The sequence below is a fragment of the Chrysochloris asiatica genome, unplaced genomic scaffold, assembly GCF_000296735.1.
Source record: "Chrysochloris asiatica unplaced genomic scaffold, ChrAsi1.0 scaffold00016, whole genome shotgun sequence".
NCBI lineage: Eukaryota > Metazoa > Chordata > Mammalia > Afrosoricida > Chrysochloridae > Chrysochloris > Chrysochloris asiatica.
Window position 1 is genome coordinate 31150326 of NW_006408534.1, and position 26911 is coordinate 31177236.

The window sequence follows — 26911 nt, forward strand, 5'->3', positions numbered from 1 at the left end:
TCCAGTTTTGAAACTTATTTTATAATTCTGGAAAAACTGTTCTTTCTCATGGATTTGATGGTACCATTATCCAGTTTTGAAACTTATTTTATAATATGGAAATATGAGGGAATTTATTTTCTCAACTTTATTCATATTCACAAATTTTCCATTATATCAGAATTATTCAACAGCTTTTACTATTAAAAACTGACCCCAAAAGAAAAAGTTTATTCTTTGTATAACCCAGTAGATGGCTAAGTACTTGGTAGGTGTGCAAAACATTGTAGGCGTGCATAAACAAATGAGTGAGCTACAGTGATTTCAACATGATAGGCTTATTGTGTGCAAAAAAATTGATGAATATTTTGAATTGAGCAATGAATGTGTTTTTTGGGGGTTTCTCTTTGCAGTAGTCTATTACATGAAGATGTTAATATCAAACTCACAGGAAAATGATAGGATTGTCTAGCAGATAGAACTGAACTCTAATGTTTTTCTAAGCTTTTTATAAACACAAACTTTCTTTGTGTCTTGGTTTCCCTGTTGCTTAGATGCCCAGCCCACAGAAGGAGAGAGAGAAATATGGAACCAAATCAGCGCAATCCTCCAGGATTCTGAGAGCATCCTCGCAGACCTGCAGGCTTACAAGGGAGCGGGGCCAGAGATCCGAGATGTATGCCAATGATAATACTGAGCTGACAGCACCCCAGGAGGAGAAAGGAAAGCCAGACACACACACTCACAGAAAGATTGAGTAATAGTACTAGCATTTCCTAGAGTACTAGGAAAAACACAAGGAGAGTAATGTGTCCTTAAAAAAATGTATGAGTAGTCCCTTTTATTTTAATAATAATTATAATTTATCTGCACATATGATGTTGTAGACCATGTAAAATATTCACAATTCTCTTCTACATGCATTTTATATTGTAGGATGCACATTTAAACAATAAATTGTCGCCATATTACTTCAATGAAGGAACACCAACATACAGAATCTGTGAACAGCAGTTGAAATATGACTTGTGAGGTCTGGGTTTACATGTGCTTTCCAACATTTTGTAACAATTTTGGCAATTTCACTAGTATCACACACAGCAGCCATAAACCACCTCATTTTAAGTAGCCTACAGATCAGTCGTCTTATAATGTCTTAGGAGATAAATAGGTCAATATAAGGCAAAACAACAACCAAAAAGATAGGGAAACTGCCAAGTGGATTTTTAAAACCTCATAATGCCTTAAACACAAGAAAACATGCACTCCTTTTACTTTAAATAAGGACTCTTTGGAAATATCAGCAAACACAAGCATTCATGTGTGTGCTCACATACACACATCACCTATCCCAGGCCCTCTGAGAAGAGCACCAATACCATCATAAGTCCCAAGTTGATGAATTCCAGACAGGAAAGGATTTGTGATGAAATAGTTTTATTAGTTAGGGGTATCATTTAATTTAGCTAACTTAGGCAACTTGCAGTCTCGGTGTGATGCTGTAGGATAAGCACTCAACCTCAAGGTTGATTTGAACTGCCAGCTCAGTGGCTTGAACTCAACAACATCTCCTCAGAAACACTGTGTGAGTCGAAATTGACTCAGTGTCACATAGCAACAGCATCGAATTTATATGCCATTATGACATTAGCTTTATTTTAGAAGAATCAAATGATGATGAAGGAGTGATTAATTGCCTCATTTAAATAATGCTATTTTTTGAAAATTTTGCATTCGTGGCAAATAAAAACAAGTTCAATACATGGATCTAATGTAGAGCCATATGAATTATGTTAAAGTTTCAAATCTTCATTGTATATGAGCAACTTGGGGGACAATCCCATAACTGATGTCTGTTTGGTAGTAGACTTTTCAAGAGTAAACAGAGATTGCACATATTTCTAAAACCATTTCTCAAGCTTAAGGAATTTGATGTGGAATGTATTGCTTCTTTTTAAGCACACATTTCTATCATGTTTTTATAGGCAATTCAAAACCCCAATGACATTCAGCTTCAAGAAAAGGCGTGGAATGCAGTGTGCCCTCTGGTTGTAAGACTAAAGAGATTTTATGAATTTTCCATAAGGCTAGGTGAGTATGTGCTTATAGTGTTGCTGGTCCATGTGTGAACTTTCTCCTGGCATTTGAGACAGTAGCAAGAAGAGCTCAGAAAATGATGAGAGGCAGTATTTGTCATTTTCATTTCTTTCAATCTACCACAAAAGTTTTTGGGCTATTCAGAGGGTTTCTATTGGTAGATATCCCTTTGGTTGTATTCTCAGCTATGGCCAGCTCTTGACATTATGGGGAGGGGGGCAGGCTAATCACATTTCTGAATGACAGCGAAGTTGGAGGTTACAAGTTACCTTTTGGCCTCAAAATTTTTTTGGTGGCCGGAGTCATTTGATGAATTTAATGTAGTGAAATATAAGAAACACAAAGATAAAAAGTTCTGCCCTCCAGTTTAAAAAAAAAAAAAAAATACTGTGCCAGAATAGTATAGTTTTTCAGAAACAAGAATAAAGCAAAATCTGGTTGGCAGTAGGCTCAATGTGACTAGCAATATGATACAACTGCTTTCCATACAATAAAGCTATCTCAGGCTATATTAGTTACTGTAGCATATCTAGATCAAGGAAAGTAGTATTTGGATTCCATTAGACTTTTGCCATAAAATGAGTCCACATTTTAATATAAAAACTTGAATTGAAATACTATGAAGGACTAACAGGCATGATGTTGAGATGGTTCAAAACTAAGTCCAAAGAAGAGTAATTGATTAATTGATTCTATTTTATACTAGAGAGCTTTTGAAGACTCTCATGTGAAGGTAGAAGAGAGATCAAATTCTCTCTATGGTCTCTGAAAGTGGAGGTCTAGGCTCAATGAATTAAAATCCTAAGGAACCAAGTTTCAGTTCAATAGAAGGGAAAAGACACCTCAGAATCAAAGCTAACCAAGGTAGGGCCGATTGTCTCAGAAAACAGTGAGCACCTATAAATGGAAAAGACTCTGGAAGATGTCCCTTTTAAAGATTCTGTAGAAGGCATTTAAGGATATACAGAGAAAGGATTAACAAGTTTTTCCGAAAATTGTTGTTTTTAGATACCATTGAGTTAGTTCCGACTCATAGAGACCAGATAGCAAACATTTTAGTGGCAGGCTTTGTTACAGATATTGAACTCTGTTGTTGTAGCACAAAAGCAGACACAGGCAATGCATAAATGAATGAGTATGCATATATCCCAATAAGATGTTATTTACAAAAACAGGAAGTGTACTAGTTTTAATTTGCCAGACATAGTTTTGTTTGTATAGATGATTAATTAGTTGAATGGTTCAGTGCTATTAGAATCATACTGAAGTTATGAAACATATTGAGTAGTGAGCTACAAGGGCAATAATTGTAGAAAAACAGTCCTGGTTAAAAGAGTATGGATGCAAAAAAGAGTTGTTATGGGACCAAATGCCTTTCTCTGCAAAGCAGGTCATCTGATCCATGAGTTCAGAGCTGCTACCTTATCTAATCCTGTATTATAAACGGATATCTAATGCACTTGATCCAAAAATGCACATTTGTGGTTTCCTAAGAGTGTTTGGAATTGAGACTGCCTAAGTATATGAGGCTTTAGAGAGAGAGATTTGCAGAACCTTGTGGCAGTAGGAGACTTCTGCAGTGTAGGCAGCCTACTCAGGCGTGTGAGGCTCCTTATCCTTATGCACATACATCATATGTCACATAGTTATGGGCAAAGACATAGAGAAGGAAGACCCAAGCAGGTTCTCTCTTGAGATTGTCAACTGTGGCTGAGAATTGTGCTATTTGAAGGATCTTTGTGTACCACCTCACACATATATTTATCTCTGACTTTCAGAAAAAGCTCTGCAGAGTTTATTAGAATCACTGACCTGTCCGCCCTACACACCAACCCAACACCTGGAGCGGGAGCAGGCCCTGGCAAAGGAGTTTGCAGAAATTTTACATTTTACCCTTCGATTCGATGAGCTGAAGGTTAGGCCAAAACTGCCTTGGATATTTAAAAACAAACCTTTACTAAATATCTGCTGTGGACAGGCACTCTGCTAGTATTCTGAGTTGGGGAGATAGCAAGATGAGTAAGACATAACTTTCTTCCCTCGATGGACGTAGAACTTGAGGTGAAAATTTTCATCCCGTGGAGTAAAACTAATTAAGACAGTGTTCTGCACATGGAAATTCAAAATCTACTAAGAGAAAACCTTTTCAAGTATCTGGTCCCCATTGAGAACAAATATGCTTTTGCTAGAGTCTGTTGTTGTTAAGTGCTATTGAGTCCATTTTGACCCTGTATAGGATTTTTGAGGAGCTGCTGATTGGAACCACTGACCTTGTAGTTCAAACCGACCTTGCAGTCCAGTGCTTATTCTGTTGTTGTTGTTAAGTGTCATTGACTCATTGTGACCCTGTATAGAATTTCCAAGAAGTGGCTGATGGGTTTGAACAGCCAACTTTCTCCTACATTGCCATTTTAGGCCGTATTCCAGGCCATTCTAAAAACAAAGCATATGTGTGGTTTAAAAGAATAAAGTTACAAGTACATATTTCTTTAAAAAAATTTATTTTAAACAGAAATTGCTTTGACTCTTGTGTAACAAAAGAAGTCCTGGTACATCTATAAAATCTAGTTTCTAGACTCCTAAAGTAAACTTGTATTGCCCCGTGATGCAGAGAAATAATTTTCCTTCCTCTCTTCTGGATTTTAGATGAGGAACCCAGCTATTCAGAATGACTTCAGCTACTACAGAAGGACAATAAGTCGTAACAGGATCAACAATATGCACGTGAGTCCTCTGGTTTCCTGGGCCTCTGCACTCTTCTCCATATCGATTTTGTTTTCTGCATCTGGAACCACACAGAAAAAAGACAGCATGTCTGTCTATAATTCAATTTCCAGATGAAATTATTTGGGGATTTTTGACCATCTCTTTACAAATTGCATTTTCTCTTCTTATTTTTTTATCAGCTAGACATTGAGAATGAAGTCAACAATGAAATGGCTAATCGAATGTCCCTCTTCTATGCAGAAGCCACACCAATGCTGAAAACGCTTAGCAATGCCACAATGCATTTTGTCTCTGAAGTAAGTGAGATTGAGCAACTGGTGCTTAAAAAAAAAAAAAAATTCACATTAAAAACTGCTGGCAAGGCTAACATAGGTTTGTGTATCCCATTTAGAACAAAACCCTGCCAATAGAGAATACCACAGACTGCCTCAGTACAATGACAAGTGTCTGTAAAGTCATGCTGGAAACTCCGTAAGTTCATTCAAAGATTTAATGCACTGTCGTGAGCTCACTCATCCTGGGCCGATTGTCCCAGGAAGAATATCTGTTTATAGTGATGAGGAGGAGAAGGACAATGACATCTAACATTTGATTCAGAACATTGATGTTTATGTGTATATTATCATATTTAATCTCCTAATGAACGCTGGATGATAGATATATGTTTCCTCTATATACACAGTTGAAGAAATTGAAATTTAAATTGGGTAACTGAATTCCCAAATGTTGCATTCATAATTAGAGATCAGAACCAAGACTCAGATCAGAGTTTCTGTTGAGGACATGTAAAGAGCAAGTAGAGGGTTGGGTTAAACAGCTGAGTATTATTAGAAAACCATTGAAGAGGAGACTTTGGAGAAGATGTAGAACTAAGAGTGGAAGTGATAAGTCTGTTGTAAGAATGACAGTGAAAGTGTCTCTTTCCTTCCCTCTTTTTTTTTTTTTTTTTTTTTTTAGCAATTTCTTTGTACCTAAGAGGAGCCCAGGTAGTCTAGTGTTTAAGTGCTTATCTATGAACCAGAAAGACAGAGATTTGAACCCACCAGTATCTCCATGGGAGAAATATGTGGCATTCTATTTCCTTAAAGATTTACAGCCTTGGAAACACCCTGGGACAGTTTTACTCTTTCCTGTAGGGTTGTTACGAGTCAAAACTGATTCAAAAGCAATGAGTTTCTTTCTATGTATATCAGTTCCTAAGTTAAAAAAAAAAATCTCTGGCCCTTCTTCTGTCTCCAGACAAGTGGTCTTACATCCCTGGACCTTGGTTTCCTGTCTAATGATGCACCCATAACGTTACCTCCTTTGCAGAATGTTTGGGAGGGCCAAAGGCATTGATAGTAAATTTATGGTATCTGATGTTCTCTTCAAATGTAAGATGCCATTAATTTCAAATATTTCATTTATACCAAAGTTAAGATTTATTCCAAGACAGAAATAATAATCATCTCTATTGTGGAGCCAATTCATAATGAAATACTTTAGAATTGGCCTGAATTATCTTCATCATCAGGGATCCTGTCAAGGTAAGTGATGAGAATTCCAACTCCACAAATACTATCAGCACAATGAATGGTATGTAATTTCTTTTAGGTGTCTTTGCCAATATAATTCCACCTGCAGCCTCCTTTAACAAAGGCGGTTACTATGACTGTAGTCATGATAGCTGCTGTGTAGAAATGAGCCTTATTTTTGTTCTCCATAATGAAGCCATTATTCTCTATAATCGTGAACCTAGGGACCTGCTATAAAATATTCAAGATTGATGGGCAGGGGAGTGGTGTACATGATCAGCAGACCTGCTGACTGGCAGAAGGGAAGAAAATTTACTGCCCTTTAATTTACCTTAGTTTCGCACTGTATTGCTGGTTGGATACATTCTAGGAGAATTATCATCATGGGTTTCTTTAAGAGCTTATTAACTCAGTTATTTCAGATCTCGGATTGTTCTCAAGAGAGGATTGGAGCAGTGTAAAGTAACGAGTTGTAGGGCCCAAAGTTGAGCATGTGCTGATAAGGATGTAATGCTGCTGCTGTCTCTTCTCTCTTCCAGGGAATACAGGAGTAGGTTTACGAGTGAGGAAACACTGATGTTCTGCATGAGGGTGATGGTGGGGGTCATTATCCTCTACGACCACGTCCACCCTGTGGGAGCTTTCTGCAAGACATCCAAGATTGATGTAAGAATAGCTAAGGAGTGGGCTTTCCAAACAAGAACCTAAAAATTGTGCCAAACAATCCTTGATTTCACTTCCTCTGAGAGTAATCTTTCTAAGTCTTAATCCCTCTCATGGCAGTTCTCTTCATGGCAAGATGTCTAATCTTCTCTTTGTACTTACAACCTTCAAGTGACAGCAGGGATGCCAAGATGCTTATTCCATCAGCCTTTCATCAGAGTGATCACATGAACACTTAGCTTAAGCTGCCCCTTCCATTTACCCGTTTACACCCCCATCACATCCACACACACACACACACGAACACACACCACACAGTACACTCCTTAACGAGAAAAGAGTTGGAACAATGGAACATATGGAACAATACTTAAGACTCTTCAGTCAAATTCCGAAAGACCCTTCTAGCTTCATGTTCCACTACTTCCAAATTTTTGTTCCACCGAGTTACTTGCCTTGTCTTGAATATGCTTGAGCTCTTACCCCTCCCCAGAAGCAAAATCTAAGATGTACCTGAAATATGACCACATGTAGCGTTACATTTCCTGTGCTTTTCATGTGTCAGAGACTTCCTTCTCTCTGGCCTCCAGAGTACTCACCATTATTATTTTCCAACTCCTTCACAGACTCTTCATTCTTTTCACAAGGGTAGAGACCATTATTGATTCTGTTCTACTGTCTAACGCAGTTTTCGGCTCATGGTTCATAGCACTCAATAGATGTTCCATACATATTTTGCTGAGTGAATGAATAACTGAATATATTCAGAAACACTCTGATGTTTTCTTGTTGATTGTGGGATAAAGCCTGCATCCCTTTAACCCAGACTTTTCCTACAGTGTCAAACCCCATAGTATATCCATTGAATTAATTGAAAGCCTTTTAACTGTAGAATCGGCCCTCTTTTTACTAATTTATTTCCACACGGCAAAGTTTGAGTTGCACAATCTATTTTATTCATCTGTAAAGAATAACATCTTTGATGTTGTAACACTGTGTAGAAAGTGTAAATTCTCAGAGTGTCCATGATTCTGAAGAATGCAAGGAACTAAGTATCAATGAAAAATGCAACTTGGATGAGTCACTGTGAGGCTCAGGGCCCTTAGCACAGTTGGGTCTCGCTCTTCAGAGAGGCCTCATGACAGACTTTACATTCTTAAAAATAAAATATAGTTTTTGATTGTGATCAATATATCAGCATCAAAATATCTGTTACTTCAGTAATCTTTACATGTATGATCAGTGATAATAATAAACATTTTCATGATATTGTTCAACTATACCACTTGCAACAAATTTTATGTAGTTACTTTCAATTTACCAAGAGAATAAGCAGTTTTTAGAGAAAATTTAGGAAATACAGAAAATGAAATGTATCTTTCATAATCCCACCACTGACACGTGACCACTGTTTAGTAGTCACATACATATGTCCCTTCTTCTGATATAGATGTTTGTGTGTCTGTTTGTTTCAACATAACAAATTGGCACCATGCTATACATATCATTTTAACATGCATTTAATACACACAACAGTACAAGGGGGGTTTCAAAAAACTTTGTGGAAGAATTCCATTATATTTTCATTTCCATTTTTCCATTCACTTTTTGAAGCTCATTTCTATATCATGGATTTTTTTTTTTTTTTTAAGTAAAGATATTACCTGTGTTCTTTGTGAAATATTAATATTTTTATTCTATAGACTGCAAAGTAAGTAACTGAGTAACTTTATACATATCACTTGAATGCATATTTAGTTTAGTGTTTGGTAACCAGCAAGCTCATCAGCTGCTCTACAGGAGAAAGATGTGGCAGACTGCTCCCTTAATGATTTACAGCCTTGATTACCATATGGGGCAGTTCTGCTGTGCCCTGTAGGATCACTATGAGTTGGACTCAACTTGACAGCATTGGGTTTGGGTTTGTTTTTGTTTTAATTATGGTGTTATTGTTGAATGCTGATGAGTCAGTTCCAGACCATAGCCACCCTATATACAACAGAACAATACACTGCCTGGTCCTGCACTGTCTTCACAATTATATTTGAGCCCATTGTTGCTGCCACTGTGCCAATCCAAGGACATTCTAATTTACCATGACTTTTTTTCCAATTCGTCACAGAGTTAACCATTAAAAGGGTATTGAGTACAATGATGTCTTTTATTCCTGATCTTTAAAATTCTTGCCTTTACATGTATTTATTGAGTGTTTCTGTTGAGCTCACAAATAGTATATAATGTGAAATATAAACACAGATAGTCTTGATGAATATGTAAGTGGACAAGTCACATTAAGAAAGGTCTGTTAATATTGCATGTGTCTCCATGAAAATTTCAGGTCTGTTAAGCAAAACTATTTTCAAGATAGTTCATTTCCTTTAATGAAATAAAGCATCTTCACCCAGGCTCTAGCCCATTTCTAGACAAGTAGTTCCAAACACTGTGTTCCTAAATATTTAAAGTACCAGCATCAACAGATAAACAGCTATTTATTTGTCAGACACTAGAATAAGTACACATATGCACTTATAAAGAACATGCCCCAGAGTGCAAAGCAGAAGCATGGTGAGTTCTTGTAACCCAGATGAGGGGGGAATGCATCTGTCTTAGAGTTAGAAACAGGCAGGGACCAGAGGGTGATGTTTGAGGTGAAACTCAAAGGAGGTGTAGGATATTCCCAAATGAGCGTGTGAAATAAAGAGTATTTTAGGCAGAGGCAGCTGTCAGAGCAAAGTCACTGAAACCCAAAGGGATATGCTCCAGTAGGAAAATAGATGACAATCTTGGGTGCTAGGAAAGGCAGGCTAGGGTACATGTCATTTTCAACTGATTTCCTTAGGACCTCGGGAAATAAACTAATAAATGCTCTTTAATCTTTGTCCCTCTTACACCTTACCCAGAACTGTAGACCCCACATTTTCGGAATAACTAAAGCATGGCATGCTCCAAACTAAAGGTTATCTTGTCACCCCCCAACAATCTGCTCCTCCTCTTGGGTTCTCTGTCTGCATTTTAATCCAATCCATCTGTAATGCAGAAGCCTAGGAATTATCCTAATTTCTTCCTTCTCCATCATGCCCCATGCCCTGTCAGTCATCAAGTCTTATGAAGTGTATCTCTGATTAATCTGCCCATCCCTTCCTTCTCCCTCCTTCCCACTGCTTCTTTTTACTTTCTAGCTGGTCTCTAGCTGCTTACTTCTGATTCCTTTCCATACTAACCACATTATCAGACTATCACTTCTCAAAACCTCTCCATTTGCTATAGGTAAAGACCCCAACCGTAACATGATACTAAACCCACACTTGACTTCACCCTGTTTATATCAACAAACTGATGCAGCACTTGAAGAGCTTTCTCTTTTATGCCAAGAAATCTGGAAGACAGCTATCTGGCCTATCAATTGGAAGAGATCCATATGTGTACCTATGCCAAAGAAAGGTGACTCAATGAAATGCAGAAATCATTTCACAATATTATTGATATCACAGGCAAGTAAATATTTGACGAAGGTAATAATAAAAAAAAAATAGTTGCAGCAGTATATCAACAGGGATCAGCCAGAAATGTAAGTCAGATTCAGAAAAGGATGTGGAATTAGAGATATCATTACTGATATTAGATGGATAATCTTGACTGAAAGCAGAAAATACTAGAATGATATTTGCTTGTGTTTTATTTGACTATTCAGAGGCTTTCAATCGTGTGAATTATTAAAAAAAAAAAAATATGCATAACATTGCAAAGAATGGGTATTAATTGTGCTCTTGAGGAATCTTTACATGGACCAAGAGGCAGTCATTAGAACAGAACAAAGGGATACTGAGTGGTTTAAAATCAGGAAAGGTGTACACTAGAATTGTTTCCTTTCACAATTTATATATATAAATTTTTTATAATTTGTACAAATATAGCAAGTACTCCAAAAATCTGTATTATATTAAGACAAATGTGGCATCAGGATCGGAGGAAGATTCATTAACAACTCGCACTATGCAGATGGCACAACCATGTTTGCTGGTAGCAAAGGGAACTTGAAATACTTACTGATTCAGTACGGATTGTACCTCAATGTAAAGAAAACAAAAATCCTTACAACTAGACAAATAGATAACATCATGATAAACTCAGGAAAGATGGAAGTTTTCAAAGACTTTGTTTTGCTAGGATCCACAAACCACTCATGGAAGCAGTAGTCACAAAATCATATGACTTATTGCATTAAGCAAATCTGCTCCAAAATATCTTTTAAAAGTGTTAAAGAGCAAAAATGTCACTTTGAGAACAAGTGTATATCTGATCCAAGCTATGGTATTTTCAGTCTTCTCATTGTGAAAACTAGACAGTAAATAAGGAAGGTAGTAGAAGAATTGATGCATTTGAATGATGGTGTTGGTAAAGAATATTAAAAATAAATGGATTGCCAGAAGAACAAACAAATCCTTAGAAGCGAGATTTTTGTCTCACCTACTTTGTATATCTTGTCAGGAGGGATTAGTTCCTAGAGAAGAACATCAAGATTGATAAAGTGGAGGGTCAGTGAAAAAGAGGAACACTCCCAAGCAGATGAATTGACATAGTAGCAGCAACAATGAGCTCAAACCTAACAATTGTGAGGATGGTGCAGGTCAGGGCAGTACATAGGGTCTCTATGCGTCAGAATGACAACATCCCTGGCTACATCTTGGTATTCTCTCCTATGCATCCGATGCTGTAATCATCTTGAAACAGAACTAGAAATCCTCAATGGTCTTTCACCCTTTCCTATATCTCTATTCACACTGCTCATTAGACTTGTTTTATATGATAATTCATCACACTAGAAGAATGAGCTGTTTGTCTATTTTCTGTCACTGTTCTATGGTTTTCTATGGGAGAAATACCAAGTATCTTCATCCTTGGGTTTTATACCATCCTGAAACTAAACAGACCTGCAGTGCCCATACCTGTCCTGCTGTAGTCTCTTCCCTCCTGTGCCCATGATGGACTGCTGACATTATTATTATTATTACCTTGCTTTAAAATCAAAGAAACTTTTATTCATCAATCATATCAGAATGTGAAGCTATAATTTCTATACATTTCTTTTATCTAGGTCTGTATACACTTCTGAAAGCAGTGTTCATATCTCTCTAACCTTTGTGGGGGATTTTTTAAGTTTTTATTGTGAATTGAGTGAAAGTTTACAGGGCAGATCACCAGTTTCATATTCAATAAATCACATAATTTCTTTCATTACAATGATTATAATCCCCTTCATGTACCATCAAGTAACAACATTTCTATTCATTTTAACTCTTTTTTTTTTCCCTAACGTTCTTACTTGATGAGCCTCTATATGAACCCCAAGTGATTCTCAGCTCTGGATTTTTGGCTGTCTGTATCAATCTATTGGGGTTTATCAGGACTTTAAGATAAAACTTTGATATACCCGAAGCAAACCCACAGACAGACACCCTCCCCCCCCGCCCCATGCACAGTGGCGGCAGTAATGGGCTCAGGCTTAACAATAATTGTGAGGTTGTCTCAGGACCCAGCAGTGTTTCGTTCTGTTGTGCACAGATAGGATCACTATGAGTAAAGTCAGTACTGATTCGATGGCACCTAACAAAAACAGACCCACAGAAAATATTTGTTTATAAGTGTCATTGAAAAAGAGACTCTTAGTGTAACCAAACCCACTGTAGTTTATGAACATCTGAGCTTAAAATAAGTAATTCTCATTTTTGCAGAAAGATTTTGCTTTTACCCAAAAAACAAAAAAGAATATGGATAATACTTGCATAATGCAATCTATATAAACTTCATTTTCATTTACATTGCAAATTATGAACAAATTATATTCCAAAAACACAAAGAGCTAATAAATTTGCCTATGTTCCCGTCAATACAAAACCAGCAAGCCCAGATGAAACTTAGTCATTGTGTTTCCATATGATCACATTCTTCACAACAGTCCTTTACTGCATCTCAAAGATGGTTAATACATACACTTGCATCTGGGAGTTTAGTGAAGGAGACAAATTATCTGGGCCCTAAGATTTCCAAGGTTCTCTGCCAAATGATAAAATATGATGGTTAATGCTATTGAAATATAAACAAACATAAACCATTTAACTGCAACAAATTAGGAGATACCATCTGAAATACGTCTTGAAGGGTAAGTGCATAGACAAAGTGGGGTGGGGCAGGCATTTAGGTAGAGAGAACTGCATGCTGAGAGCACAAAGGTGATGGTTACTACTACCTGGTCAGGGCAGTGAAGACAGGAAGTGCTTCCTAAATTTGATGACCTTTAGTTGATTTGTAAAATTATTATTAAGGGCTTGTCAGACAAATAGCTGAGGGAAGGAAAGGGTTCTGGGCAAAGATATGGTATAAAATTGCTAAATTTTAATTCATAGAGTAAATATTAACTGAGCACCTACTACAGAGTAAGTCATACATGTGGCTCCCAGGGTATAAAGACAAGAAGGTCAAAGTCTCAAATATTTGTCCCCAAATGCCAGACAGTAAAATATACAATGTAATACAGTGTGAAAAGTGATATGAATGAATATGTATTTTAGAAAACAACTCACTACCCTGATGGGGTAGAAAGTTCTGTTGATCATTTCTGTGTTAGACTTCGATAGACAGAAATATGTGACATTATCATAAACAGATGCAATTATGGAGAGCTGTCATCTATGGTGTGGCACTGTGGGCAAATGCGTCAGGCTGCTAAGAAATTTAAACTGCAAGGTCAGTGGTTCAAGCTCACCAGCTGCTCTTTGGAAACTATGGGTTGGAATCGACTCGATGGCACTTAGCAATAACAACATCATCTGTGGAGTCCTAGTGTGGCACTGTGGGTTATTGCACTGGACTGCAAGGTCAGTTTGAACTGCATTTCAGCACTCCTCATCAGCCACTCCTCAGAAACCCTATACAGGGTCACTATAGTCAAAACGACTCCTTGTCACTTCACAGCAACAGCAGCAGTCATCTATGGAATTACCAAGGTACTAACAAAATGTTGTGCTTTCTCTTCCTAGATGAAAGGCTGCATAAAGGTTTTGAAGGAACAGGCCCCGGACAGTGTGGAAGGACTGCTGAATGCCCTCAGGTGACTCCTGAATCCCAGCCACTGACCATGGGACAGCTCCTCTGCAGATTGGTTGCAAATTTAGCATGCTGTGAGACCAAGAATTAGAGTACCAGGCTTTACCCCTTGTGTCTTTTAATGCTTTTTCCAACAACGTGAAGAAATCACCAACATTTCTGTGATCTCTTTTTTACCGATGGAAAAAATTGAGGTTTAGAGAATCCAATTAACTTGCGAAAAGTCATGTAGTAAGTGACAAAGCTAAAAGACAAGACTTAAACAAACCCCAGTCTCTGACCCCCACACAGGTGATGGGTCTACCTCCTGGGCACAGTGATTTGTAATTGTTCTTGCTGTGTATTTTTTTGTTCAGTGCTGTCGAGTCAGTACTGACTCATAGCCACGCTATGCACAGCAGAATAAAACACTGACCAATCCTGTACCATCCTCACAGTTGTTACCTTTAAGCCTATTGCTGCTCCCACTGTGCCAATCCAGCTCTTTTGGTGTCTTCCCTTTTTAATTGGCCCTCCACTTTTACAAGCATGATATACTTCCCTAAGAACTGGTCCTTCCTGATAATAAGAGATGAAGTATTGCCATGTTTGCTTCTAAGGAACATTTTTACTGTACTTCTTTGAAGCCAGGTTTGTTTGTTTTTCTGGAAGTTCATGGTACTTTCAATAATCTTGGACAATATGATAATTCAAATGTATTAATTTTTCTACAGTCTTCCTTATTCCTTATTATTGTCCAACTCTCATGTACATATGAGGCAATTGAAAATACCATGTGTTGGGACAGCCTCAAATGGTTATCTCCCCTTTTGAATACTTTAAAGAGGTCTTGTGCAACAGATTTGCCTAATGCAATAAGTCATTTGATTTCTTGACTGCTGCTTTCATGAGTGTTGATTGTGGATCAAAGCAAAATGAAGTCTTTGACAACTTCAATCTTTTCTTAGTTTATCATGATGTTATTTACTGGTCTGGTTGTGATGATTTTTGTTTTCTTTACATTGAGGTGCAATCCATACTGAAGGCTGTGGTCTTTGTTCAATAAGTATTTCAAGTCCTCTTTATGGTCAACAAACCAGGCTGTGTCATCTGCATATTACAGTTTGTTAATGAGTCTTCCTCCAACCCCGTTGCCACATTCTTCTTCATATAATCTAGCTTCTCGAATTATTTGCTCAGCATACAGTTTGAATAAGTATAGTGAAAGCATACAACCCTGGTGCACACCTTTTCTGATTTAAAACCATTCAGTGTTCCCTTGTTCTGTTCTAACAACTTCCTTTTGGTCTATGTACAGATTCCTTGTGGCCACAATTAATTGTTTTCATGATGCACAGTCAAAAGCCTTTGCATAGTCAATAAAACAAGAGTAAACATGTTTCTGCTATTCTCTGTTTTAAGCTAAGATCCATCTGACATCAGCAATGATATCCCTAACTCCAAGTTCTCTTTTGAATCCAGCTTGTGTTTCTGGAGTTCCCTGTCAATGTACTGTTATACTAATCTTTGAATTATCTTCAGCAAAATTTTACTTGTATGTGATTTTAATGATATTGTTGAATGATTTCTGTATTTCACTGAGTCACGTCTCTTTGGAATGGGCACAGATCCAACTGGATCTCTTCCAATTGGTTGGTCCAGTAGTTGTCTTCCAAATTTTCTTGGCATGAATGAGTGAGGGCCTCCATGCTGCATCATTTGTTGAAAGATTTCAATTTCTAGTCTGTCAATTCCTGTAACCTTTCTTTTTTCACCAATGTCTTCAGTGCAGTTTGGGCTTTTTCCTTAAGTACTATTGATTATTAATAAATCATATGCTACCTCTTGAAATGGTTGAACATTAACCAGTTCTTTTTGGTGGTACAGGGACTATGTATATTCCTTCCATCTTCTTTTGATGCTTTCTGCATCATTCAATATTTTACCCAAGGAGTTATTCAGTATTTCAAATCAAGGCTTAAATTTTGTCTTCATTTTTTTCAGCTTGATAAATGTTGAGCATTTTCTTCCCTTTTGGCTTTCTAAATCCAGTTCTTTTTTTCATTTTGTTATCATACTTGTCTTTGTATTCTTGAGATACCATATGCAATTTTTTGTGCAGTTCTTTTACTGCTTCATTTTTTCCATTAGCTTTAGCTTTTCTATGCTCAAGAGCAAGTTTCAAACTCTCTTCTGACATTCGTTTAAGTATTTTCTTTCTGACTTTTTAATACCCTTTGGCGTTCTTCCTTTGTGATGTTCTTGGTGTTACTCCATAACTCTTCTGGTGTTTGGTAATTAATGTTTAATGCATCAAATCTGTTCATGAGTTATTCTCTAAATTTGGGTGGGATATATTTAAGGCCATATTTTGGCTTTTATGAACTTTTAAAAATTTTCTTCAGCTTCAGCCTGAACTTGCAATTTAGGATTTGATGGTTTCTACCACAGTCAGCCTCTGGCCTTGCTTTGGCTGATATTATTGAGCTTTTCTACTGTCTCTTACCATGGTGGTAGTGGTGGTTATGGGCTGTGGAGTCGGGTCTGACTCATAGCGACCCTGTACATATAATCAATTTGATTTCTGTGTATTCCATCTGTTGAAGTCCATGTGTATAGTCACCTTTTATGTTGTTTAAAATAAATATTTGCAATGAATAAGTCATTGGTCTTGCAAAATTCTAACTTGCAAAATGTCCAACATCATTAGTATCACCAAGGCCGTGTTTTCCAACTACTGATCCTTAGTCTCTGTTTCCAACATTTGCATTCCAGTCACCAGTAACTGTCAATGCATCTTGACTGCATGTTTGATCAGCTTCTGACTGAAGAAATTGGTAGAATTCCTTAATTTCGCCATCACTAGTTTTAGTGGTTGGTGCATAAATCTGAATAATAGTGGGGTTAACTGACCTTTCTTGTAGGTGTATGGATATTATCCTATCACAGACAATATTGTACTTCTAGATCTTGAAATGTTCTTTTGGATGATGAATGTGATGCCATTACTCTTGAATTTGTTGTTTCCTGCATAGTAAACCATATGATTGTCAGATTCAAAATGGTTAATACCAGTCCAATTCAACTCACTAATGCCTAGGATATCGATCGTTATGTGTATTATTTTGTTTTTGAAAACTTCCTTTTTTTGTTGTTGTTGTATTTATATTTCCTAAATTCTATGTTCCAATTATTAATGGATATTTTCGGCTGTTTTTTCTCATTTTGAGTTGTTACTCATCAGCAAACGAAGGCCCCAAAGCTTTGCTCCATTCATGTCATTATGGTCAATTCTACTTTGATGAGACAGCTCTTCTCTAGCTGTATTTAAAGTGCCTTCCAACCAGAGGCGCTCATCTTCCAGCACTATTTCTAACAGTGGTCTGCTACTATTCATAATGTATTTATTTTCTGACATAATACCTGACCATATTCTCCTGCTATTCATAAGGCTTTTGGTGCCTAAACATTCAGAAGTAGTATGCCTATCCTTCCTAGTCTAGCTTAATCTGGCTAAGAAGCTCTACTGAAAAATGTCCACCATGAGTGATCCTGCTGGTATTTAAAATGCCAGTGACAAATCTGCTGGTGTCACAGCAACACACAGGACAATACCATACAACACACTGACAGATGAATGATCTGTGATGAGTGGGACTTTTTTTTTTTTAGAGGTCTCACTTTCCCTTACATGAGTGATTCCCCAACTCTACACATGAGAATTATATGGGAAGCTTTTAGAACAGTTTTACTGAGGCTCTCTCTCTGACCAATTGAATAAGGTTCTCTGTGGAAGCAGCACAGGCATAGTTTCTGGTTGTTCTAATGCTCATGTGAAGCCAGAACTGGGAAGTCCTATCTGCATTGTCCAGATACATGAGCATTTAGTCAGCTGTAGTTTGTCACAGAAGCTCTCTTCTGAAAATGATTGCCCAAGCACCTCCATGCTTTCCACAACTATGTATGGCTTGATTTACTTCAGGGAAGGGATTTTTATTTTCTAATTGTAAATCATCTACACATTGTTGAATCTCTACTACTATGTTACTCATTCCAATGCTGAATTCTATTCTGGAAAGTTTGTGGGTTTTGCTTGCTTATCCTTTTTTGATTTAGCTAGTTCCACTCAGTGTTATACACTCAGTATTCAGTAAGTATAAATGGAATGGATGAGTGATCAATAGTCATTGACATACTTGCAGCATTTATGATTCATACTCCATTGAAATCCAATTACAATGTCTCAGTTAATTATCACAACCCAGATAAGGAAGGCCAGTATCTTATTACATTTAATTAATATTAAAACTGAGATGCACATGAAATAAATAAACCAAAAACAAAGGGGATGCTATTTTGAGGAATTGCTCAGTTATCATCTGTCAGAGCTGATGTAACTTGAATATAAGAGATTTTCAGATTCTGTTCATAATCTGAGACTTTCTCTATTCTCACACCAGCCTGACTTTCCATATATAGTAAGAAAAAATCTCTTGCTTCTGAAGATTTAGAAATTCCAAAGCTTCATTCAATCAGCAAGACTTTATTGTGAGCAAAATATTAAGGGATGCATTCCATGAATTTTGGAATCTGTGCCCCCTGTATTCACTGAGATGAAGTGAAACATGCACATATGTTCAAGGCAGCCACACTTAGGTTTGAAAGGGAAATCATAAATTGTTCACAAATCACAAATTTCTAGCTGTACAATCTGAAAAGTTCCTTTAACCTTTGTGAACCTCCATTTTCTCATCTGTAAAATGGAAGCATTAACCTTTCGCAGAGTTGTAACTTGCAAGTATTTAAATGAAAACTTAGATCAAGTGTCTAAAATATGGTCAAGGTTTTATTAAACACGAATTCCTCTTTCTCTTTTTTCATAAACTATTTGTGAACATGGTTGGTTGATGTTTGGAAGGCCATTGCATATTGTATTATTATTATTATCATTGATTGCTTGAATACTTACCTCCTTGTGGTTGCAATGAGGATAAGAGTTGCCACAAAGTAAGAAACTTTCAAACCTATATTTTGAAATTCATAACTTTGTAGTAGAAGCCTAGATGTTTGATATTCTTCACTCACTCAGGTGAAGACTTCCTCCCTGGAACATGAGATTACTGACATCTCCTTTGTGCAATTATTTGATTAGGTGAGAGATCTACTTGTTTAATAACCCTAATACAAACTCCCTTTGAAAGGAAGGAAGAATCAAATACTAAATGTGCTTGAAAATACTCTGGACATTGAACTGTGGCACTTTGTGTAAAGAACCAAGCCAAATTTTGGTTTATAAATAGCAATTGTGTTTCCCAGAGTAAAGATAGACTGGCAAGTCATTATTGAAACTTTCCTCAAGCTCTGTTTGCACACTGACCTCCATCCATCTCTTCCATCTAGGTTCACTACAAAGCACTTGAATGATGAATCGACTTCCAAACAGATTCGTGCAATGCTTCAGTAGAGTTCTGCTGAGTGAAGAGGATCTATGTACTGACCTCAGAAGATGTATATGTTTACATAATTTAATACAGATTGATGTTAATACTTGTGTATTTACATAACCATTTCCTTCTTGACACTGAAATATATGGACCTTAATTTGTATCCTGACTGACTCAACCCAGCACAGTATAAATTGACTTGAGAGCCTTACTTTTGATGTTTAAAATGAAATCCCCTGCTCCAAAGGCAAATTTTGGAGACTTTGACCTTTGCTACCGGAATCCATTAACTACATCCACAACAATCACAAATCCCTAGTAGTTTGTGGTAGTGTTTTAATTCTAGATGTATTATCTCTCTGGTAGTTATAGAAACACAAAATATTCGATTTTCTGTCTCACTCAGCTGTAAGAAACACAACTCTTAGTCTGAGAGAGAGAGAGAGGAATCCCAGAAAAGGAAAAATGCATGTGTGGAGAATCAAACTCAAGTGTTTTGAATTCAGCACGACTCTCTCTTCTCAGACTGCAATGCACACGTGCACATTTTCTGTTGGCACGTGTTTTATTTATCAATGTATTCCCTTTCTGTCTAGATTTATACCCCTCTAATATTCACTTTTAATTTTTCAAGAGGAAAATGAACCTGTATTTTAATCAGTTAGTGAAGAAGAAGTGGAATAGGTAGGTGTGTGCTAGTGTAGCTGCGCTGGTAAAGGTCTTTGAAGTGGGAGGCAAATGGTGAGGAGAGACAGCCAGGCAACAGGACAGTCATAGATTGGCTTCAACTCCCTGTTTTTGAGGACAAGGACATAGAATGTTGGCTTTGAAATTATGGGTATGTTTTCTGACTTTCCAGTTCTCTGCTGAATTCTGGAGGTGCCTGCCCCAAAACAGTTTTCATTGAATCAGGACTGGCTCCAGGCGAACCCATGTGTGTTAGAGTAGAGTTCATATATGCTCTATAAGGTTGTAAGTGACTGATCTTTCAGAAGTAGATTTCCAGGACTGTCTTCCAAGGCACCTCTAGATGTACTTGAACTTCTAAACTTTCAGCTCAAGCACATTAACTTTTTGCACTATCAAAGGATTCCAACCCTTCTTACTAGTCAGTTCTTTTCTCTGTGGTGCACTTATGTGGAGAGGTCTAGGGCATTTGATTCACTTAGCAGATAATTGATGGAATCAGAAGGGAAAACAAACAAGTTGCATTTTCTGGATGCCTGATATTTAAAAGTCAGCTCTTCCCCCACTCACCACCAGTGTGTAAAGCTATGTTTGCCCTGTGAGTATCTGGAGTCTAGTTCGTGTCCTACTAATGAGTCAAAGTGTGATCTTGGGAAATTTGCCTCAGTTCTCTGCATCTCATCTTCCTTATGAAGAAAATGGGAGATTAAAACATATAATCTCCAAGAGATTTTTAAATTCTATGAGCCAATAAATGACTCACGACTCCACCTTCCTTCTTGAGTAAGCAGTGTCTAATAAGCAGCACCCCACTTGATCTTGTTGATTAATAACCTTACAAGCCCTTGAATTATTATTCTTCTGTATATCAGAAAGCACAAAATAGAATCCTGGAAACATCTATTCTGACCTACAATGGAAAAATAAGACAGAGAATCCAGTTATTTAGGATCACCTCCATGTTAGATTAGAACAAAGGATGCTTCAGTCCTCACTCCATGTTGTTTCTTTTCCACTATGTGGCCTACGGATACATAATGTAGCCTGGGGCTAGACCTTTTAAAATAAATTCTTGGCCTAGCCGTAATCGTTAACTTGTCTATTTCTTAATGAAGAAAGAGTATCCCAGACAGTAAAATGGATAAGTATTCCAGAAGTTGGATCTGAGTTCAATAGGGTATGGCATCGTTAACCACATCCCAAGGAATGAGTGAGTTGTCAGATACTATTGCTACTTAGACTTCAGTGGCAAGCTGGCATTCCCTGGTGTTCTCCAAGAAAAGGGGAGATATTTTTTGGTGGTGGTGGTTTCTTTCCTTTTTTAAAACAAAGAAATGTAGTCAATTTGCAGGGCAGCCCTTTTCTACAGATTCTTTGGTCTCCCTATAGTTAAGTTATCACTCAACAGAGAAAGGACAAGCCCATTTCCTTCAAGCTTTCCAAGCTGACCTAGTAAAGCTACTTAGGTGGCATTTCTCTAACCAGAACAGAAATATACTAGATGGTCTTTGGGATCTTTTAAAATCTGGAATTCTAAAATCCTAGAGGAAACTAGAAAATGGAATTAATACCAGATGAGAAAATTCAATAACAATTCAGTTTATGAAATGTTCTATTCAGCAGCCACAGATGTTTGTACAAACAACTGTCCAGACTACAATTTATAGAGGAATGTAATGATTACAGGCATTTTCCTCCTTTGCTGGATGAGGAGATGAAGGCTTGGAGAGAGACAAGGGTTTGCTGACCATCATAAAGCTCATGAGGCACAGACCTGACATGTGAACCTGAGTCATGTGTCTATCCCACAGCTGCCTCTCAACAGATTAAAAAAAAAAAAAAAAAGGCGGTGGTTATCTGTCCTTTTTTAAAAATAAAAACTATATAGCAGAATAAATAGTTGAGCATATTTTCAATTTTTCATTAGAGTTTTTATCAAATGGGACCAAATTTATGGATAGTCCAACTTAGCCAGACCACTTTGTCTCATAGCCAAGAGACATCAACACATGAATTTTGAAAAGCCCAGGGTCTTAAATGTTGCATCAGGTTATCACTAGGACAGGTTAACTGAATGTCTGTGATCACTAACAGGTGATGGGCCTTTGGTCCACTCCAGTGCTACTGTGGGAGACCAATTCATTTAACAGACTGTCCACCAAGCATCTTGAACATCACAATTATTTGTGCTGCATGTGCACGTATCCAAGACCTGTGGGTGGTTTAGAGGAAAGTGCTAGAGACAGTGTCAACAGCATTGTTAACCATTTTCATATTTGATTTCTCATTGTTTTCAAATAAACAGTGTTTTTCATGGCTCAGATATTTATTTTGGGCAAACAACAAGGTGAAATTGTGTTTCTCAGATGCACTGCTGCTTTGAAATTATAACTTTGTTCTCAGAAACCTTTCTTGTGCTAGTAGGAATTAGAAATAAAAACAAGTGGATATGAATATTTTTAATTGACCTGACTCATTAGGGCTATAGTATTTAATAACCAGAAAGAAAATCTTGAATATCATATTTTTAACTATTAGTTAATATCTTCACCAACATTTTCTCCTAGTCTTTAGTAGATGTTAACAGTATCAAGATGTTAACATTAAATTGAGGTAGTTGATAAATTATCATAGTTAAGTAAAAGTAATCCCATGTTCCCTCAAAGGAAAAATGGAACCTGCTTAGATTTGGACCCTAGTTGTGCAATATAATTCAGACTTCTCATTGAATCTTATATCTTAGACAGCTACTAGATTCTAAACATCAATAATAAACATTGGAATTTTACCTTAAAGAGCCAAAAACTTTGGAACCCTGTTTCCTTGCTACAGCTATAAAAAGTGTTGCACACATAAAGCCATTTAAGAAATTATCACATGTTGTTTGCTGAAGTCATTGTAATTTTTTTTCTTGCCTGCTTTGCCTCTTTTTGTACAGAAGTTCTGCGTGTGAAATGAAAATTAAAGTTTGGTACATATATTTAAAAAGATGTCTATTTTACATGATTTTCATGGTTGAATGAGTATTAAACAAATGATCATTACTCCACAAAGATATTTGCTTTGTACCTGCTCTGGGGACCAGGAAATCCCACCATTTGTTCGTCATCTGTCTAAGCCTCATTTTCTTCAAAAACATGAGGTTTTCTAAGTGTACCACTTGTGGTATTCATGTAAGCCAAGACTCTTCATTATTTAAAAAACAAACAAACACACAAACAAACAGAAAACAAACATGATTGGCTTCTAGGCATTAATGCAGCCTTGTGCAAGAATGCTGAGAAACACTGTCCCTTCCACTGGCTAATCAACACATAAACACACAAAGGGTGAAAGCATGAAAAATAGGTGCTAGTGCTGTTTGTACAGCTCCACATAAATACGGTTCATCATTTCCCCATCCACTTCCACTGAGTTGGTTCCTACTCATAGTGACCCTATCAGACAGAGCAGAACTGATTCCTAAAGCAGTTTGAGGACTAAGGTGTATTTGGCTCAAGCCATGGTATTTTCAATAGCCTCATATGCATGTGAAAGTTGGATAATGAATAAGGAAGACCATAGAAGAATTGATACATTTGAGTTATGGTTTTGGAGAAGAATATTAAAAGTTCCATGGACTGTCAAGAACAAAAACCAAATCTGTGTTGGAATAAGTACAGCGGGAGAAAGATGAGGCTTTCTATTCCCGTAAAGATTTACACCCTTGGAAACCCTTTACAGGGTCGCTATGGGTCGGAACCGACTCGACGGCACTTAACAACAACAACAACGCTCCTTAGAATCCAGAATGGCCAGACTTCATCTCTCATACTTTGGACCTATTATCAGGAGGGACTATTCCTTGGAGAAAGACATCATGGCTGGTAAAGTGGAAGGTAAGTGAAAAAGAGGAAGATCCCCAGGGAAATGGATTGGCACCATAGCAGCAGCAATGGGCTGAAGCATAACAATAATTGTGAGGTTAGCACAGGACTGGGCAGTGTTGTGTTGTGCATATGGTCACTATGAGTCAAAAATGCCTTGAAGGCACCTAACAACAACAAATCTTCATGGGAGTAGTCAGCTTTTGTCTTTTTCACATGGAGAGACTGGTGAGTTTGAACTGCCAACCTTGCAGTTATCAGCCTAATGCTTAGTCCACAGCATCACCAACCATGAAGTGCCTGAAGTGTACCACTTGGTATTCATGTAAGCTAAGATTCTTCATTATTAAAAAAAGAAAACAGACACAAGTAACATCTAGACATAAATGAGACCCTGTCCAAGAATGTTAAGAAATGGTGCCCTAGAGCTCCTTACCATTTATCCAGAAGCATGTTATAGAAATAATTAGTTTAACCATTTAGGTACATTCATGGTGACAAAGCTTTAATGAATCATTGTTATCTATGAATATGAGGGTACATCAAAAAGTATTGCTACTAGTATTCTAGTTCATGTGCATAGGTTTATTCAAAATAAAATGTTTAAACGTTTCTTTGATATCAGTGGATGGCTGCAGACAAGTTCTCTCAGTGATATACTTGTCTGAGTCATTAGGGTGCCTTCAAAAAAAAAAACAAAAAACAGTCCAACCAAACTGGCTTCTGAAGGAATCTGCTGAGCCAACAATTAAATTCAAGGCAGAAAGATTAGCTCTGAAGGTTATGACAACTGTATTTTGGGATTCCAAATGTGGAACATTAATAGATTTTCTACAGGGACATGGGGACTTTTTAGGAAAAAAATGTTTTTAAAATATCAAACTGAGAAAGGTCAAGAAAATTGCACAAAGGATTTTTTTCCTTCATGAAAATTCATCTACTCATTCAAGTGCTCCAAGAACTAGCCTATGGGAATTTTGTTGGAAATCTTACCCCATCCACCCTACCACTAGACTCTTGCCTCTTCAGACTTCCCTGTGTTCACTAAACTCAACCTTTAAAGGAACACAATTTGAGTCCCTCAAGGATGCTAGAACTTGTTTTGACATGGTATATATCAAAGAGTACAGAATTTTTCAGTCAAGGGTTAGACAGATTGAAATACTACCTTTAGAAGTGTATAGACCTAGATAGATAGAGGATATGTTGGGAAACTTCTACTTCACATTTTGATATATTTGTTCAACAAAAGTTTATATGATTTTGTAGCAATACTTTTTTACTTACCCTCATATATCCCAATTGATGGATTAATTAAAAAAAACAACAACAACACACACACACACAAAAACAATCAGCCCCTGCCAAAAAAATCTATGAATTGGACCAAGCATAACTACTAAATGTTCTTTCATTCACTTTTAAATGTAGTAGTGTTTTATAGATTGGAAAATTGGAAAATAACCTATCCCACATAGATATAGTTTTCAGGCAACTTAAGCACTAACATAATTGTTTTAATAATATAACATTTAAATGGTTCTAAAGAATTACTTTTAATATTTGCAATATTTAAGCTCATCACTTGAAACCTAATTGGGTATGCTGTCAATGTGACAATCTCTAAAAGACCATCCAGACTGCCTGTACAAACAAAAAACCAGACACAACAGTTAGGACTGTTGGGGATCATAGAGTAGCAGAGAAAGTTGGAAAACAATAGTAATTTTTCCGTAAGTTTACAAACATATGAATTGTAAATAAGCAAAAGTTGAAAAGAAAGAAAGGGGCCTGTAAAGAGGGTGTATGTCTTAATTCAATGAGTGTTGAGAGTAAATTATGTGAAATCAGGGTTAACAGAGCATGGGAATGAGTAGGAATGCAATTAGTAGAGAATTGAGGGATGTGCATTCAGAATACTATGCAGAAAGTTGGTGATAGTTCAGATTGTTCTTAAAAAGGATGAGGAGGGCAGCTGGCTACATTTATGAAACTTGTTGAATCATTGCAATCTGTACCTACATGTGATTTTACCCCTGGATTTATAAACCAATAGAATTTCTAAGAGTTTGCAGTTTGAAAATGTTATTGTCTCAAAAGTCAAACCCCAAAGAAACACTTCTGCTTTGGTTGCATATAGCTCCAGAGTCTGTATTTGTACTCTTCTAGATTTTTGTATGCCTGCTTTCCTTTTAAACCTGAAGTCGTTGAAAATGGATGCTATGCAAATCAGACACCATTGTCATTGAAACAATTCCAATTTTCAAAGCATTCATAATCTCTGTAGAAGTAGACTGTCATCTTTCTCTAGCAGAGAAGCTATTTGGTTCAAAACACTGAACTTTCATTTTTCAGTCAAGTACTTAACCACTGTGACACAAACGTTCTTCCATTCTATAAATATTTTTTTTTACAAAATACAATCTCCAAAATGCTGTTGGAAACAATAATAGGAAGGATTTTGGAGAAGTCAGTATTTGGGTTTGACTTATTGGCAACGTTTCTGCAGAATGCTAATGTTTATGTGGAATATAAAAAGAGATCTTTCAAACTGAAATTTCTTGTAAATTCGCTTAAAATATATTCTCTTTCACTTTTGTGATCAAATTTCACACTTCAGATTTCTCCTCCTTCCTGCTTGCACACTCTGTTCATTTCTAAATTTTCCTTGTTTACACCATGATAAGCTTTGTTTCAAATTGGAAGCTGTATATTACTAAATAAATCCACACTGTTGCAGTTAAGTGCTATAGTATCAGTTCCAACGCATAGATAGCCATTTGCTATTATCTTCACTGATGTGACTTGGGGACCAGTAGTTTAAGAATCTCCTTATCCCTTTAAGAGACAT

The 26911-nt window shown here is 36.9% G+C and overlaps 1 protein-coding gene across 1 annotated transcript in view; it reads left to right on the forward strand.

The window, feature by feature from the left end:
• LOC102819946 (protein FAM49A-like) overlaps positions 1–19831 on the forward strand; it is a 107549-nt gene extending 87718 nt beyond the window's left edge. Inside the window, exons 3-11 of the mRNA XM_006835269.1 lie at positions 534–655; positions 1965–2070; positions 3855–3991; positions 4723–4800; positions 4983–5099; positions 5195–5274; positions 6857–6983; positions 14018–14088; positions 19464–19831. Of these exons, the coding sequence (XP_006835332.1) occupies positions 534–655; positions 1965–2070; positions 3855–3991; positions 4723–4800; positions 4983–5099; positions 5195–5274; positions 6857–6983; positions 14018–14088; positions 19464–19527 (902 nt within the window). The 3' untranslated portion in view covers positions 19528–19831. The remainder of the gene's footprint in view (positions 1–533; positions 656–1964; positions 2071–3854; positions 3992–4722; positions 4801–4982; positions 5100–5194; positions 5275–6856; positions 6984–14017; positions 14089–19463) is intronic.
• The last annotated feature ends 7080 nt before the right edge of the window (positions 19832–26911 follow it).